Source organism: Pelodiscus sinensis, chromosome 7, assembly GCF_049634645.1.
Source record: "Pelodiscus sinensis isolate JC-2024 chromosome 7, ASM4963464v1, whole genome shotgun sequence".
NCBI classification, from domain to species: domain Eukaryota; kingdom Metazoa; phylum Chordata; order Testudines; family Trionychidae; genus Pelodiscus; species Pelodiscus sinensis.
In genome coordinates, this window is record NC_134717.1 from 65,200,501 (window position 1) to 65,214,778 (window position 14,278).

The 14,278-nt window shown below is 43.2% G+C and overlaps 1 protein-coding gene and 1 long non-coding RNA gene across 8 annotated transcripts in view; one reads left to right on the forward strand and one right to left on the reverse strand.

Annotated features, from left to right (window-relative positions):
* Positions 1 to 14,278, forward strand: part of LOC142830246 (uncharacterized) — a 79,301-nt gene that overhangs the window by 63,865 nt on the left and 1,158 nt on the right. Inside the window, exons 6-8 of one of the 2 annotated variants that reach the window (XR_012905358.1) lie at positions 3,513 to 5,541; positions 8,795 to 8,979; positions 13,250 to 13,591. This is a non-coding gene — a long non-coding RNA (uncharacterized LOC142830246). Of the gene's footprint in view, positions 1 to 3,512; positions 5,542 to 8,794; positions 8,980 to 13,249; positions 13,823 to 14,278 lie in introns of those variants that run through there. The other variant, XR_012905357.1, reaches the window with a different exon arrangement.
* DIP2A (disco interacting protein 2 homolog A) overlaps positions 1 to 14,278 on the reverse strand; it is a 144,658-nt gene that overhangs the window by 48,236 nt on the left and 82,144 nt on the right. For all 6 annotated transcript variants that reach the window (XR_012905355.1, XM_075934131.1, XM_075934132.1 and 3 more), the window contains 7 exons: positions 13,818 to 13,909; positions 12,011 to 12,121; positions 9,051 to 9,174; positions 8,623 to 8,732; positions 7,667 to 7,769; positions 3,448 to 3,512; positions 1,933 to 2,026 (listed from right to left, as the gene is read on the reverse strand). Coding sequence is in view for 5 of the 6 variants with exons in the window: in XM_075934131.1 (XP_075790246.1) it covers positions 1,933 to 2,026; positions 3,448 to 3,512; positions 7,667 to 7,769; positions 8,623 to 8,732; positions 9,051 to 9,174; positions 12,011 to 12,121; positions 13,818 to 13,909 (699 nt within the window). In the remaining variant the exon portion in view is untranslated. The remainder of the gene's footprint in view (positions 1 to 1,932; positions 2,027 to 3,447; positions 3,513 to 7,666; positions 7,770 to 8,622; positions 8,733 to 9,050; positions 9,175 to 12,010; positions 12,122 to 13,817; positions 13,910 to 14,278) is intronic.

A 14,278-nucleotide genomic window follows, 5' to 3' on the forward strand; every position in this document is an offset into this window, starting at 1 on the left:
CATCCTGTTTACCTCTGACCATTTCTCTAACTTGCTAAGGTCATTTTGAATTATGTCCCTATCCTCCAAAGAAGTTGCAACCCCACCCAGTTTGGTATCATCTGCAAACTTAATAAGCGTACTCTCTATCCCAATATCTACATCGTTGATGAAGATATTGAACAGTACGGGTCCCAAAACAGACCCTTGAGGAACTCCACTTGTTATCCCTTTCCAGCAGGATTTAGAACCGTTAACAACAACTCTCTGACTACGGTTATCCAGCCAATTATGCACCCACCTTATCGTGGCCCTATCTAAGTTATATTTGCCTAGTTTATCAATAAGAATATCATGCGAGACCGTATCAAATGCCTTACTAAAGTCTAGGTATATAACATCCACCGCTTCTCCCTTATCCACAAGGCTCGTTATCTTATCAAAGAAAGCTATCAAATTAGTTTGGCATGACTTGTTCTTCACAAACCCATGCTGGCTATTCCCTATCACTTTATTACCTTCCAAGTGTTTGCATATGATTTCCTTAATTACCTGCTCCATTATCTTCCCTGGGACAGACGTTAAACTGACCGGTCTGTAGTTTCCTGGGTTGTTCTTATTCCCCTTTTTATAGATGGGCACAATATTTGCCCTTTTCCAGTCTTCTGGAATCTCCCCTGTCTGCCATGATTTTTCAAAGATCATAGCTAAAGGCTCAGATACCTCCTCTATCAGCTCCTTGAGTATCCTGGGAAGCATTTCATCAGGACCTGGTGACTTGCTGACATCTAACTTTCCTAAGTGATTTTTAACTTGTTCTTTGTGTATCCTATCTTCTAAACTTACCCTCTCTCTGCTTGTATTCACTACGTTAGGCACACCTCCAGACTTCTCGGTGAAGACCGAAACAAAGAAGTCATTGAGCATCTCCGCCATTTCCAAGTTCCCTGTTACTGCTTCTCCCTCCTCACTAAGCAGTGGACCTACCCTGTCCTTGGTCTTCCTCTTGCTTTTAATGTATTTATAAAAGGTCTTCTTGTTTCCCTTTATGCCTGTAGCTAGTTTGATCTCATTTTGTGCCTTTGCCTTTCTAATCTTGCCCCTGCATTCCCGTGTTGCTTGCCTATATTCATCCTTTGTTAGTTGTCCTAGTTTCCATTTTTTATGCCTGCCACTGTGATTTCCACTCCAATGTATCTGATGAAGTGGGTCTTTGCCCACGAAAGCTTGTGCCTAAATAAATCTGTTAGTCTAAGGTGCCACAGGACTCCTCATTGGTTTTGTAGATATAGATCAGTACGGCTCCCCCTCTGATACCAAACTCTGTCTCTAGCTGAAGTCAACTGAGAAGAAACCGAGGGATTTTTGCACATGCAGCCCTATAAAGCCTGTGTACAACACACAAGAATGTGCAGGACTTGGGCTGAATGGGCACTGCTATCAAAAATCTCCAATCAAAGGCACAGAGTGCATGTGCACCGTAAGTGGAGTGTACACAGGGACATCACTCAAAAACAAAATACTCAGCATTTCAGGCGGTCTTAGCTGTAGCAGTTGAATCATTCTGAATTCTAGTGAGCTGAAGAAAAATTCTCTCTCATGGCACTGACACCTTCCCCTCTCCCTCCTAAGATGACCCGATAAAGAAGAGGCAAAAGGGTGGGCTTGTTCTTCATGTCTGTGTGAATCGGCACCAGCAGAAATACATCTGCATGGAAGAAAAACACAGCAGCAGTCCTCAGTGACATCGGTGGCTCAGACGACTGGATGACTAAAAGGCAATCAGCTGTGATAGGAGAGTGGTATCTGGTGGTACCTTTAAAGGTTATTTTGCCATTTGGAAATGATAGGTTTTTCTCTGATTTTGATTAGTTGGCCCATTTCAGCACTAACACACTGTCCAGCGTCTTTGTTTTCGCTCATTAGGACCAAGTAACAGTACTTTCAGATTACCTTTGTACGAGCAGACTTTCTGTATCCAGGAAAGTGGATTAACCTTCATTAATGCATAGGGGATACTGACAACGTGCATTCTGTTCATTACACTCTGTAAGAGAAATGTTCACATATCTCCAAGGGTAAATGAAGCACATGGATACATTTAAAAGATCACAGTTGCAGCGCATGTTCAGTGCCATCTAACGACATGCAAGCTGGCTGAACTCACAATTTGAATAAAATTTCAAATTCTACTTATTACAGTACATCAGAAAATGATATTTGAAGCCTTGAGGTATTCATTCATTCATTCAAATACCAAAAACCAGGGAAACCCTAACGTACTAAACACTCTTGGAAATCTTGTCCTCCTCCTTTGCCTGCTGCAACTGTCCTCTTCTTCCCCTATCTCTCTTGTCCTTGAAAAGACCTTCCTCAATCCCCTCTCCTGATTCTACAAGGGTCCATCCTAGTTCCTTTTCTCTTGCTACACCTTTTCTCTGGCATTCTCATCTGCAAATACAAATTCAACTGCCATCTCTACGTGAGCAGTTCACAGATTTACCTCTTATTTTCTTCAGACCTGTCTCCTCCTTTCCAAACAAATTTCAGCCTGTCTTTCCGACATCTCTGTGAATGTTGAGCCATCAGCTCAACCTCAGCATAGCTAACATATCTTCCTCCACCAAAGCCCTCCCCACTATCTCCTCTCTCACTCCATGTGGACAAGAAAGACCACTGCTCTACCTGTCATTCAGGCCCCTGACCTGTGCACCATCTCTCACCCACATGTCTCTGTAGCGCCTCATATCAAAGCTTGCAGACTATTTCTGCATTACATCTGTTAGATCCATCCACACAGCTGAAACTTTTGTCCAATCTAATACAACCATCCTTCTCTCTGTTCACCCAATGCAGTCTCGCTTCACTCAGAATTCTGCTGAGAAGATCATTTCCTTTCCGCATGGCTTTGACCAGGTCTTCTCTTCTTTCGTACCCTTTCACTGGCTCCCCATGCTCTACTGTGTCAAACACAAGCTTCTTCTCTGCACTTCCAAGGCCCTTCACAATCAATCCCCACCCTGTCATCTCTCTCCTTCAGTATCAAAAAGGCAGTTCCCATTTCTGAATGGCCCAGAAAGCCAGCTTCCACTGCCCTTCAGTTACACGTTCAAAACAGGCACTGGTACGCTTTCTCCCAAGCTTCCCGAGGGAGCACCCTGTAAAAAACTAACCCACTGTCCATCTCCAAAGTACTCCTTTGAACTCTCCTTGGCGAGACGGCTGGTGAGTGGAGACCACTGACCGACACGCTCACCAGCACTGTCTCACTGGTCCTTCTCTTGCACTGGGCTGTCTGTGTGTGTCCATCCTGTCGGACACTGTAAGCTCTTTGGGACATGAGCTGTCTTTTCTCCCTGTGTTTTATACAAGATTTAGCACGCCTGAACCCTGGCCCATGATGGGCTACCAAGGCACAATGATACAAATAAAACAATTATTCATTATTTCATGTACTCAGACACTCACTGTTAAAACTCCGTGCCACAGGCCAGCATCTCTCTTGAAATCCAGCACGTTTGTTAATGTTTCAGCTGAAAATGGAGGAAGACGCTAGTTACATTTGCCGAACCCCATCTCTACCAAAACATCTGAGCAGCGTGGTGCAGCTGCCAAAGGAGCTGTGAAATCTGAAGATTTCCAGGAAAGGAATAAACCAAAGTCTCAAGACCTGGCTCCCATTGTGCATACATATAGTCTGCTTAAGGTACTTGTTACAATTCTTCTTTACTAACATTTTTTTCTGGAGGACACTAGCAGCAAAAGCTACAGCTAAGGTTGCCTAGCACAAGAAACTTTGAACACCACCACCTTACTTTTGGTTTCTTGCAGTTCTGCTGATCTGGAATCATTTGAGCCAATATCTTCCACCTTGGGGTTCTACCTCAGGCTGTAGATATGCATACATTTTAAGTTGTGTATATATTTTGAATTTCAGCTAAAAAGAGTCAGCTGTTTCAGACAATGAGATTAGAGGAAAATGTTTTGTCCTTACTACTTTCCTTTGTCCTGTATTGTAACTGTTGTCTCATTGTACTGACTGGACTGAGCAAGTGGGACTGTGGAACCCTCCTGCATTTGTTCCTCCTGGGGGCTAGACCTGGACTAGAGAGAGCAAGGAGACTGTCTCTCTTGTCCTCTCAATGCCCCACTGCTGTGCAGGCTTCTGGACAGTGTGGAGAAGAACATGACTGCAGAAGAGTGAAGAGAGGATGCTAGGGCAAGGTGGGAATACAATGTAGGGACAGGAGCAAAAAAAGGCAGGGATAGAAGGGAATGGGCTTGGGGGAACACACCCAGGGGACAGAGACAGATGGCAAACTGGAAGAGAAGAGATGGAAAGGTCTAGCATACAGTCCTCTTAGGAACCTAGCATTCAAACAAGGATTCCTGAGCCAAATAGCCTTGGAACCTACTGGCAAACTGGGCCTAAGTCCCCCTGTTGACACAGAATTCCTCAAAAAAGATTTTCAACTAATGAGTTTTCCTGAACAGAAAAGCTGTTTTCAGAGATATTTCAAATTCATTTGCTCCTCAAATCTATCCAATTAGATTAATATACTTGGTTTTGCAGGTAGTGAGAGAAAAGAAATAGCCCCAATTCCCTTTTAAAAAATTACCAAAAATATTCCTAAAAATAAATGTTTGTTTGTACAATATAAAGCATGTGAAATACATGATGGCATAGTATAAAAGTTTTATTGGCATGAGTTTGTGGTAAAACTCTTTCAAATAACAAGATTATCCCCAAAACGTGCTGACACATACCTATCGTATGATGCTGTCCCCTATCTAGCAACAGAATAATTTTAAGGGTTGTGCAAGAAGTTGGAAAGAAAAACTGGGAGGACAGGTGTGACGTAGTGTTGGTACCTTGCTGGTTGCTAAGCTGGGGCTGTGGGTGACCCCCACAGGCTGCTGTCTGTACCACGGCCCAGCAGAGTAGCTGATGGGACAGGGAGGTAACCTGTTTGACTGGTTACCTCCTGGGGAGAGAAACAAAGGAAGGACGGGAGGCCAGCCCCTGGCTGGGGGGCAGGGCTGGAAGGGACATTTTTAGTTTCTGTTTGGTATCATGGAGGAAGCAGCCTAGGAAAGGGTCTGGGATTTAGGGGCCCAGTCTCCCCCATCTCAAGGGGGGCTGAGGCATCCTAGACCTGCCCTGTAACCAGATTACATCCATGCTGTGCTGTATCCTGGGGAAGCAATAAACTCCCTCTCTTCTACTGGCTGGTGGAGTCTGTTCGTGCCACTATGGGGGTGCAGGAGGCAAGGGAACTCCGACGCGCCGCTTCAACAGGACCGATGACTGGAGACTGCAAACTAACAAGGATTTCATGGTGATGCTGTGAACCACATCCCACTCCCCATCAGGCTGCAGCCCAAGTCTGGAACCATCTCACCCCCGAGTCCCAAAGCCCAGAACTCTACACAGCAATGAAAGAGCCCGAGTCAGACCAGCTGCCAGTGTTTCTTTGCTGTACAGATATATACTTGGATTCCTCATCAAAGGACATTGTCCTGCCCAGTGCTGAGCATTCGGATCACGATCCAGCAACTAAAGTATGTGAGTGGTCCCAACTGATTTCAATGGCTTAATTTATGGCTTGACTTCATGCCTTAACTCATGTACTTAGAGTTAAGCATGTTGTAACGGGGGAAGCCCCGCACCACACACTGACACGGCATGCCGCCCAACGGCATGCCGCCCAACGGCTGCGTCAGAGCTCCAGCAATGCCAGGAGTGTTCGGCAGCTGCTTCAGGTGCCTGGGCGGCAGCGCTAACTAGCAGGGAGCCCGGGGGGAGAAGTGCAGATGCCGGCATCTGGAGAGAGGGCGCCACCTTTAAAAGAGCCCCACGGAGGGGAGAGGAAAAGGTAGAGAGACGGAAGGTGTGGAAGAAGGAGCCGGGCAGAGGGTCACTCCAGGCAGTCGGTGAGCACGGAGGGAACGCGCTGTCCTGATCAGCGAAGGGGCAGGAAGCAGCCCAGGACAGGGCAAGTAAGGAGCCCGCGGGCCGGTGAGTTGCAGCACTCCCACCGGCTGGAAGGGAAGGCAGGCTTCTCCTCCTTAGGGTCCTGGGCTGAGACCAGGACAGAGGGTGGGCCCAGGTCTCCCTACCCCTCCCCATCGTATTGGGACAATCCAGGCCACTGTTGAAACAGACTGGACAGAAAGCAGTCATCCCGGGGGACACCGGGGCGGAACTGCAACACATGTGCTTAAGTATTTTAATGGAACAGGGCCAGAATGCTCAGCATCTTGGAATACTGAGTCCCAAATGACCTTGAAACTGGAGGAAAGACAAATAAGGATGCAAAATATGACAGTAAGAATAGGAGGTAAAATTTATGAATCAATTAAGTGATCTTAACAAGTTTAGCGTAGAGAAAAGAGAGCATGCAGTCAAAAGTGCAGTTTGGGGATTGTTACTTTGCTGTTAATAGTCTCCATTGACAGCAGACACATGTTGGTAATTAAGAGTCATTCTTGATATTTTTTAACAAGTCTACCATTGAAGAGCTGTGAATTCATTTTTAGAGAAAAAAGGAATTGGCAGATTGAACATGGATTGTTTTAAACCCGGATTTAATTCACTCAAGGCAAATATTCTTCCAAACATTAAAAAGCATTATGTTGACAACAGATTGATATTTGGTTAAATATTTAATTGAAAACATTGAATATTAAAAATGCAAAACAGCTTCAGTATAGTTGCCTACTCTTACTAAAGGATACAGATTTTATTAAGTGAAGACAGTTTACTGGTGTATTTTAAAATTTAGGGGTTTTTTTACAATTATGAACAATGATTGCTATATGTTTACTTTGCAATTGAAAAAGCACTCAGCCACTACGTACATGTCACATATTTTGGCTTAAAAATACAAAAGGTAAGTAAGCAAACTTTCAGGAGAAGGGAAACTAATTGCCAATAATAATGGCTACAGGTAACAAATTTACTCAAGTGTTACATGAAAAGAAACTTATTTTTACAAGTTCATGTGGTGACACATTTATCATTTTGCCCAAAGACTTATAAAAAAATTAGAAACTTGGCCAAAAAACCCTCCTATGACCACCTTACCCCTCCCCACTATTGGCTGTTTTTCTAGGGTCTGATTTGCTACACACACACAATAGAAGCACACTACAGTTGGCCATACAGAAAAAAAACAGGCCATATAATACTACAACAAGGAAACAGATCCCTCCAGTGTAGTGAAGCATTCAGCCTGATAACCAGAAGCTGTTGCTGTTAACCCTTTCATAGTTGCAAGATGTACTTGGATTGTCCAAAAAAATCAAATCTTAATTCTATTTAATGTGATTTATATTTTAATAAATATCTTGCCAACGCTTAAATATATGGCCATAACACAATTATTTTTTTCTCTACGATATGCAATGAGATGGCAAGAGAGGGACAGATGCAAACAACTGAGCCAGGTCAATTAGGATCTGAGATTAATACATGCTGTGGACAAGGGTACAAGTGGCTCCTTATTTTCTTTATATTTCCTGTAAATTACAAGCAATTAAACAGCATTTTCCTTTGGTAATGAAAAAACCACCACGAGCCTGGAGAGAGGGCACTGAAAATGCTTTCCCAATGTAAGATACAGAATGTTTTGTTTAATGTAAACGTCAGTATCTACCATTTTTAAATCACTTTTACAGATCTTACCTTCTGAATAACCACATGCCTGGGTCAATGCATGACAGTGTGCCAGCATAGAAGCATGAGATACAGTAATGCCCATTGTGCTGCCCTCTTTACTGGTCTTATACTGAAAGGAGAAAATGTACAGTGTTAATTTAATAATTAAAGTTTGCCAACTAGCAATAGTTACTTTGAGGGGTGCTTTTTTAATTACATGTACAGGACATGTATGTGGCATGGGAATGTAAAAGTGAAAAATATGGTAATTGGTAACTCAGATTGAAAGTCTCAAACAAAGATGTGCATAACAGGATGGAGAGGCTGCTTCTATAAAAACAAAAGCAAAAAGTCTAAGCTCGGGGACTGAGTAAGAGAAGGTCACAATATTAGTGACAGTCTGATGCCCCTAATTATAGGCAAACAAATTGGAGAGAAGAGACTGCACTTGGTTTCAGGAATGAAATATGAATGTATATTTCTGTAGCACGAGGACTTTTTATGACACATTACAGAGATTAAGAGACATGGTCCTTGCACTGAAAACTTACTGTGACAGACACTCACTGAGGATACAGACTCAGCGTAAAAAGTTCAATTGTTGAGGTGACTCAGGAACCTAAGTCTAATCGTAAGAATAAAAATCACTTGGGCACTTTTGAAAATGGTGCCCAAAGGAACGAACCATAAGATGACAACTAGCTGATACATCTAACCATATAATGAGAGAATCATACACATTCTAAATGTTTTCAGTAAGGACAGAAGTAGTGCAAGAGGACGGGTACGTTCAGTACAGGAGTGGGAGTAAGTGATGGAACTTGTGTCTCAGATGCTTTCTAGCACCAGGTAAGGTCAGATACACAGGGAAGGAACAGAAAAAGACACTGACTGTAAGATGAGTTCAGAGATTGGGACAAATTTTTACTCTATACCGAAAAGTTAATACGCAACTACCTGCCAAGCCGACACTATTTGTTTACCTCAATATAAGCAATGTCAGCACTGGCATCCCGTACTTGTGGATGCCAGTCCTTGGCAGGTTTTGCGAGATGTTTTCCGTCAATCACAAACCAAACGAGACGAGGCCAACCTTAAATTAAAAACGAGATGAAAATTGTTAAAACGTTTTCAAATAAATGCTTTGATTTTCAGTATCCTGGAACAGCAACAACTACCTAAGCAAAGGAGACAGAATCATGGTGCTGGGGGAAATGTGGAATGAAAGTCACAAGCAGCTTGATCAAAGAGCATCTTTGACAAAAGTGGCCCGTCTTAAGGTTCCTCTGTAGTTCTTCCTTCATATGCACAATTAGAAATGCATAACCAGAATCAAACCAGTAAGTGTACAGTAGCATTCAATACCTATGTTCTTTGCCCAGCAGAAAAATAATAGATAACAAAAACGTACCTTTGAATGTAACTACCTCTCCGGTCTGAGCTTTCGGAAGGCCTTTTTGACAAACATCTGTTGTCAAAGCTAATGTTACACCACAACTGCCCAAGAGAAACCCAATCTGTTGGCTGCCAGCATCCTACAGAAAAATAAGGGAGTTTTTGTAAATATGCAAATAGTCCAGTGTACAGTTTTCTGCAATTCTTCCATGTTTAACATACATTAAGAAGTAACGTGAATAATTGTGCATTTGCAAACACCACATTTCTTAGCCTTCACGTAGGCACAGACATTTTATATGTATCCATTTCCTGGTGCCCACTACCAGAGTATCTGACTGCCTAGCCGAATCCTTAATCTCCTGTGATTCAGATTCATTTGGTTGCACTGCTCTGTTGTGAATACTTTGGATTAGGGATGTAAAATCCTGTTTAATTGCTTAACCAATACAACATACTGTTTAACCACCACAGGCAAGGGCTGCACCAGCCTGGGCCCATTAAAGGTTAGACTTGCCAGTTAACTGGTTAAACATTTACATCCCTAACTTGGAGATGTGTATTTCACCACAAGATATTCCTCTCTCATTTTAAAATACATCCAGGAAAACCTGTCTACCTACGTATATAGACTGCGGCTGTCTATTGTCACAAAGCTGTAAATATAGCCTGTATAAAAGCCAGAAATGCCTTTTTCCAAACAGCCCTATTTTCATCCACAGTACAGGCAGTCCCCGGGTTACGTACAAGATAGGGACTGTAGGTTTGTTCTTAAGTTGAATCTGTATGTAAGTCGGAACTGGCGTCAGCCGCTGCTGAAACTGATCAGTTTCAACCGCGGCTGAATCTGGACGCAAGTTCTGACTTACATACAGATTCAACTTAAGAAACCCAGGCGTCCCCAAGTCAGCTGCTGCTGAAACTGATCAGCGGCTGATTGCAGGAAGCCTGGGGCAGAGCACGCGGGCAGCGGGAGAGTCCAGGCGCGCCTGGGCTGTCCCGCCGCCAGCTTCCCCGGCGGCTTTGCAAAGCCACGGAGGGGCTGGGGCTCCGGGGCAGCCCAGGCGCGCCTGGGCTGCCCGAGCCCCTCCGCGGCTTTGCTCTGCGTCTTCCTGGTCTGCAGACCAGGGAGACGCAGAGCAGCTTTTCTCGCCCCGGAGTACACGGGCGGCGGGATCATGAGGTCCCGCAGTCCGTGTCCTCTGGGGCGAGAAAAGCTGCGTTCGTAACTGCGGATCCGACGTAAGTCGGATCCACGTAAATCGGGGACTGCCTGTATGTGAAGTTATGACAAGTAACATTTAAACATGTTATATTTACAAAGTACTGAGCTTGTAACGTATTACTGATGACACTCTTCAATGGCTCATAGGACACGGAGTCACAACCACCTCTCCTCACAGAAGAGGGGCAATTTCTGTAAGCCTAGCAAAGCACCTAAATGTATAGGGAACTAAGAGTAAGATTAAATGCATTTACAGAAGTAGGCCAATGCTAAACTACCCTATTAAATTGGATATACAAGTTGCTATACAAGGACCATGTCAACACTAATATGGAAGCTTCTATTTCTCATAGTTTTGAGCAGACATATTCATCTGGACAAGTAATATCTTTGATATTAACTGACCTCATTGGCCTTATAGCTCCGATGAGGAAATTTGCATCATTAAACCTTTGGGGTAAAACACTTTCAGACCAAAATCTAAAAGGTTAACACTGATAACACAACATAAAACGTTTCAATACAACAGAAATATGCTGCATACTTGTATACTGAGAGTGAAAAAGGAAAAGTAGTTTTAGACCTACATTTCTTTTGAGAAAATGATTAGCGGGAATGGGAACTAAACTGAAAAATCCAGAGAGTTTCTACTGTTTCTATATGGAAAGGCCTTGGATTAAAATAAAGTTTCCGCAATATGTAAAACTCTTACAATGAGTTAATTAAAAAAAAGCCCGACAGACTTTAAGGCCAGAAGAGACCATCATAATCATTTTGTCTGAACTCCTGCACATTGCAGACCACAGAACCTCACCCACCATCTCCTGTAACAAACCCAAACTTCTTGCTGAGTTACTGAAGTTTGCAAATCATGGTTTAAAGATGTCAAGATACAGAGAATCTACCATTTACACAAGATTAAAGCTGCAAGTAACCTGTGCCCCATGCTACAGAGGAAGGGAAAAAACCCTGCTGGCTCACTGCCTATCCAATCTGTGAGGAAATTCCTTCCGGATCCCAAATAGAGCCATTACTTAGAAAGCCTCAGCATGTGGGCAAGACCCATCAGGTAGACAGTTGAGAAACAATTCTCTGTAGTAACTCAGAGCCCTCCCCATCTAGCGTGCCATCATGGGCCATTGGAGATATTTGCAACTGGCAGTCACAGATATTTGCAACCGGGCCATATGCAATTGCAGGCAATCTCATCATACCATCCTCTTCGTAAACTTATCAAGCTCAGTTCTAAAGCTAGTTAGGTTTAAATAAATATTTTAGAGAGTCAGTTAATAGTGTTGACTAACATCGCCACTGTAACATTCAACATGAAAAGAAGTGTGAAAGTCAGGAACTCCTCTACACGCATGTATCCCCTACAGGGGCGATTCAGTGATTCACTTCACAGCTTTTCCCGGTTTAGGTATTAAACTCTGCTCAGCAAACATAGTAGCATGCACTACAATCTAGCATTTGTAGAGAAGGAGAGCTTCACGTCAGCTGATCCATTGTGCAGCTTTTTATACAGACTTGAGCACAGAGGTTATGGGGTCCCAGACAGAAAGGAGGCTGAAGCCATAAAGGCTACCCAGTCATATCCCCTTAGCAAAAAACCCAAACAACCTCCTCCCCCCCCCCACTTAGTATTCTGCCCAGTTGTGGTGATCTGTATCTCCAAGTAACACCCTGCAACCCCTATATTTTCTTGTAAAACTGATTAATTTCACTAAATATGTGGCTGACAGGTGGGTTACCTTTCTTGTTAGTGGTACTTCTATTGGCACAGGAATCAGTTCTGCCAGGAGGCACCCATAAAATGCTACCATAAACATCACAGGATCACTGTTGGGAAATACGAGAGCCACCTACAACAAGATTGAAAAAAGCCAATAAAAGACTTTTAGAGAGTCTTTTTGAAAGTACATTTCCCACATACTGTTCAGAATCATAACTGCAACATGAGACATTTAAACAATTATAAGTGTGTCAGTGCACACTTTTATTATTGTTTAGGAAGGTATATAGGTGCAATTTACTGGATGAAGTTAACCAATTTCCCTGCTTGTGAATAAATTATATAATCAAAACAATCTTCTTGAATCAAAGGATTCCACAGAGCAGTTCACTTTTGTTTTAAAAGATATAACAAAAGTTTACACAAAACCCTCAAGGAGAAGGTCCCTTAAATCAGATTTCCTCCCCCAGAAATTGTAAATAGAATATTGCTTTTACCAATACACTGATGCTACAAGGCTATTTTTCAGACAAAGCCATTTCTGACTGCCCAACTCATCCATAATTTTGTTCACCATCTTTACTATCTTACCAATGTACACAGTACAAATCTGAAAAGTGCAAGAGACATTGGCCTGTTGCTTACTGTGATCCATTATGGATGCTGTTTACTGAAGGGAAAAGAATAATATATAAAATGGAATGAGACAGCAGCTTACTTTAGGGAAAAATTGCCCTACATTTATTAGCCTATTAAACATCATAGTGATGTTTGGGATAATAAACATGACCTCATCATGTACATGGATTTTGCATGGCTAGTATCAAGACCCGTCACTTCAGGACTTGACTTTTTGTCTGCGCTAAGAATTCAACGCCCCATGTACAATGGGGTCGAATATAAAGTCTACCATTAAAGGGGTTGAGCAACTGAGAAAAATGGTACGGTAGGGGACTGAAGCACCAGCATGTACCGTATCTGTCTAACAGAGTTAGCCACACCAGTGCCAGGTCTGAATTACCAAGATACCCCCGCACATTGGAAGCATATAATCCAGAATACACTTTTTAATATGACCTAATCACTTCCTTTAATAACATACCTAGGAGGATTCCCAAGGCAGGGCTCCAAAGCCCTGTCACAATACCCACCATTTCAATAGTGTTGTTCAGTGCTCAGCTGTGTGTTATGTATGTGGTGTCTCATGAATTCTGGGGCAAGAAAGGGAACAGCAAACTAATCTCTCACTCTCATTCAGGTTTCTCCTGAAGACCTGCCTTTCGTCTACAAGCCTCAGGCAGGAGGCAGAGCCAGTGAGAAACACCAGTACGGCTGGACTGTAGAGAGCTGGTTGGACCAAGCAGGTTCCCTACCATCCCCCAAGACACAGAAGGGAGCTGCCATGGAGCATGAAGCTCCCTGAGGGGTTCCCTAGACACCAGGTGGGAGCAGCAGCCCATCATCCACAGGAAGCAGAGACTGGCAGGTAGCAGCACGCTGGAAGGCAGAGGGAAAGTGCAGGACTAGCAAGCTCCTTCAACCTCTGAGCCTTGAGCAACAACCCCACCTGCCCACTCCAGCTATGCCACCCTCCCACGTGGTAATAGCAGCCCGTGCTCTCTGTTTAGATTGCAAGCTCTTTGTTATAGGGACCTGTCTTGTTACTCAATAGTACAGCACCCTGCAAAATTTGGGCAGCATATCAATAAAATAATGTAGACAAAATTCCTTATAGCGCTTTAGTCCCCAAACACACAGCTCCTTTTATAGTCCAGATGTAAACATTATTCCAGTTTTATTCCAAAGCAGCAGTGGCAGTAACCTACCCTGTCTCCAGGTTTGAGGAGTGGTTCATTCTTACTGGTTAGTTTGTTAAGAAGCGTATATGCTAACTTCAAGCTTCGGCTCCACAGTTTGCCTACAAGTAGATCACAGATAAAAAGAAACCAACCAACCAACAAAAAAACTATGCACCACAAAACTTTAAGATTAAAGTGTAACCTGTTGATTTTTTTTTAAACACTGACTAGTGATTGTGGGAGTGCAAGTGGGGACACCAAGAACGGACCTGATTTTTAGAACACAAATGCCAATCCTCTTTCTGAAAATTAGGCACCTTTAAGGTGTCTCAACGTTCTTGAATTACCCACCAGAGAGTTACTGCACATCCATATTGTGAGAACACCATTATGCATGAAAAGCTACTGAGTAATTAATTCATTGAGCTAAGAAGGGCACAGTGTATGGCTTCCATCACCTAAGAGAATTGCCTTTCAGCAAATTATGA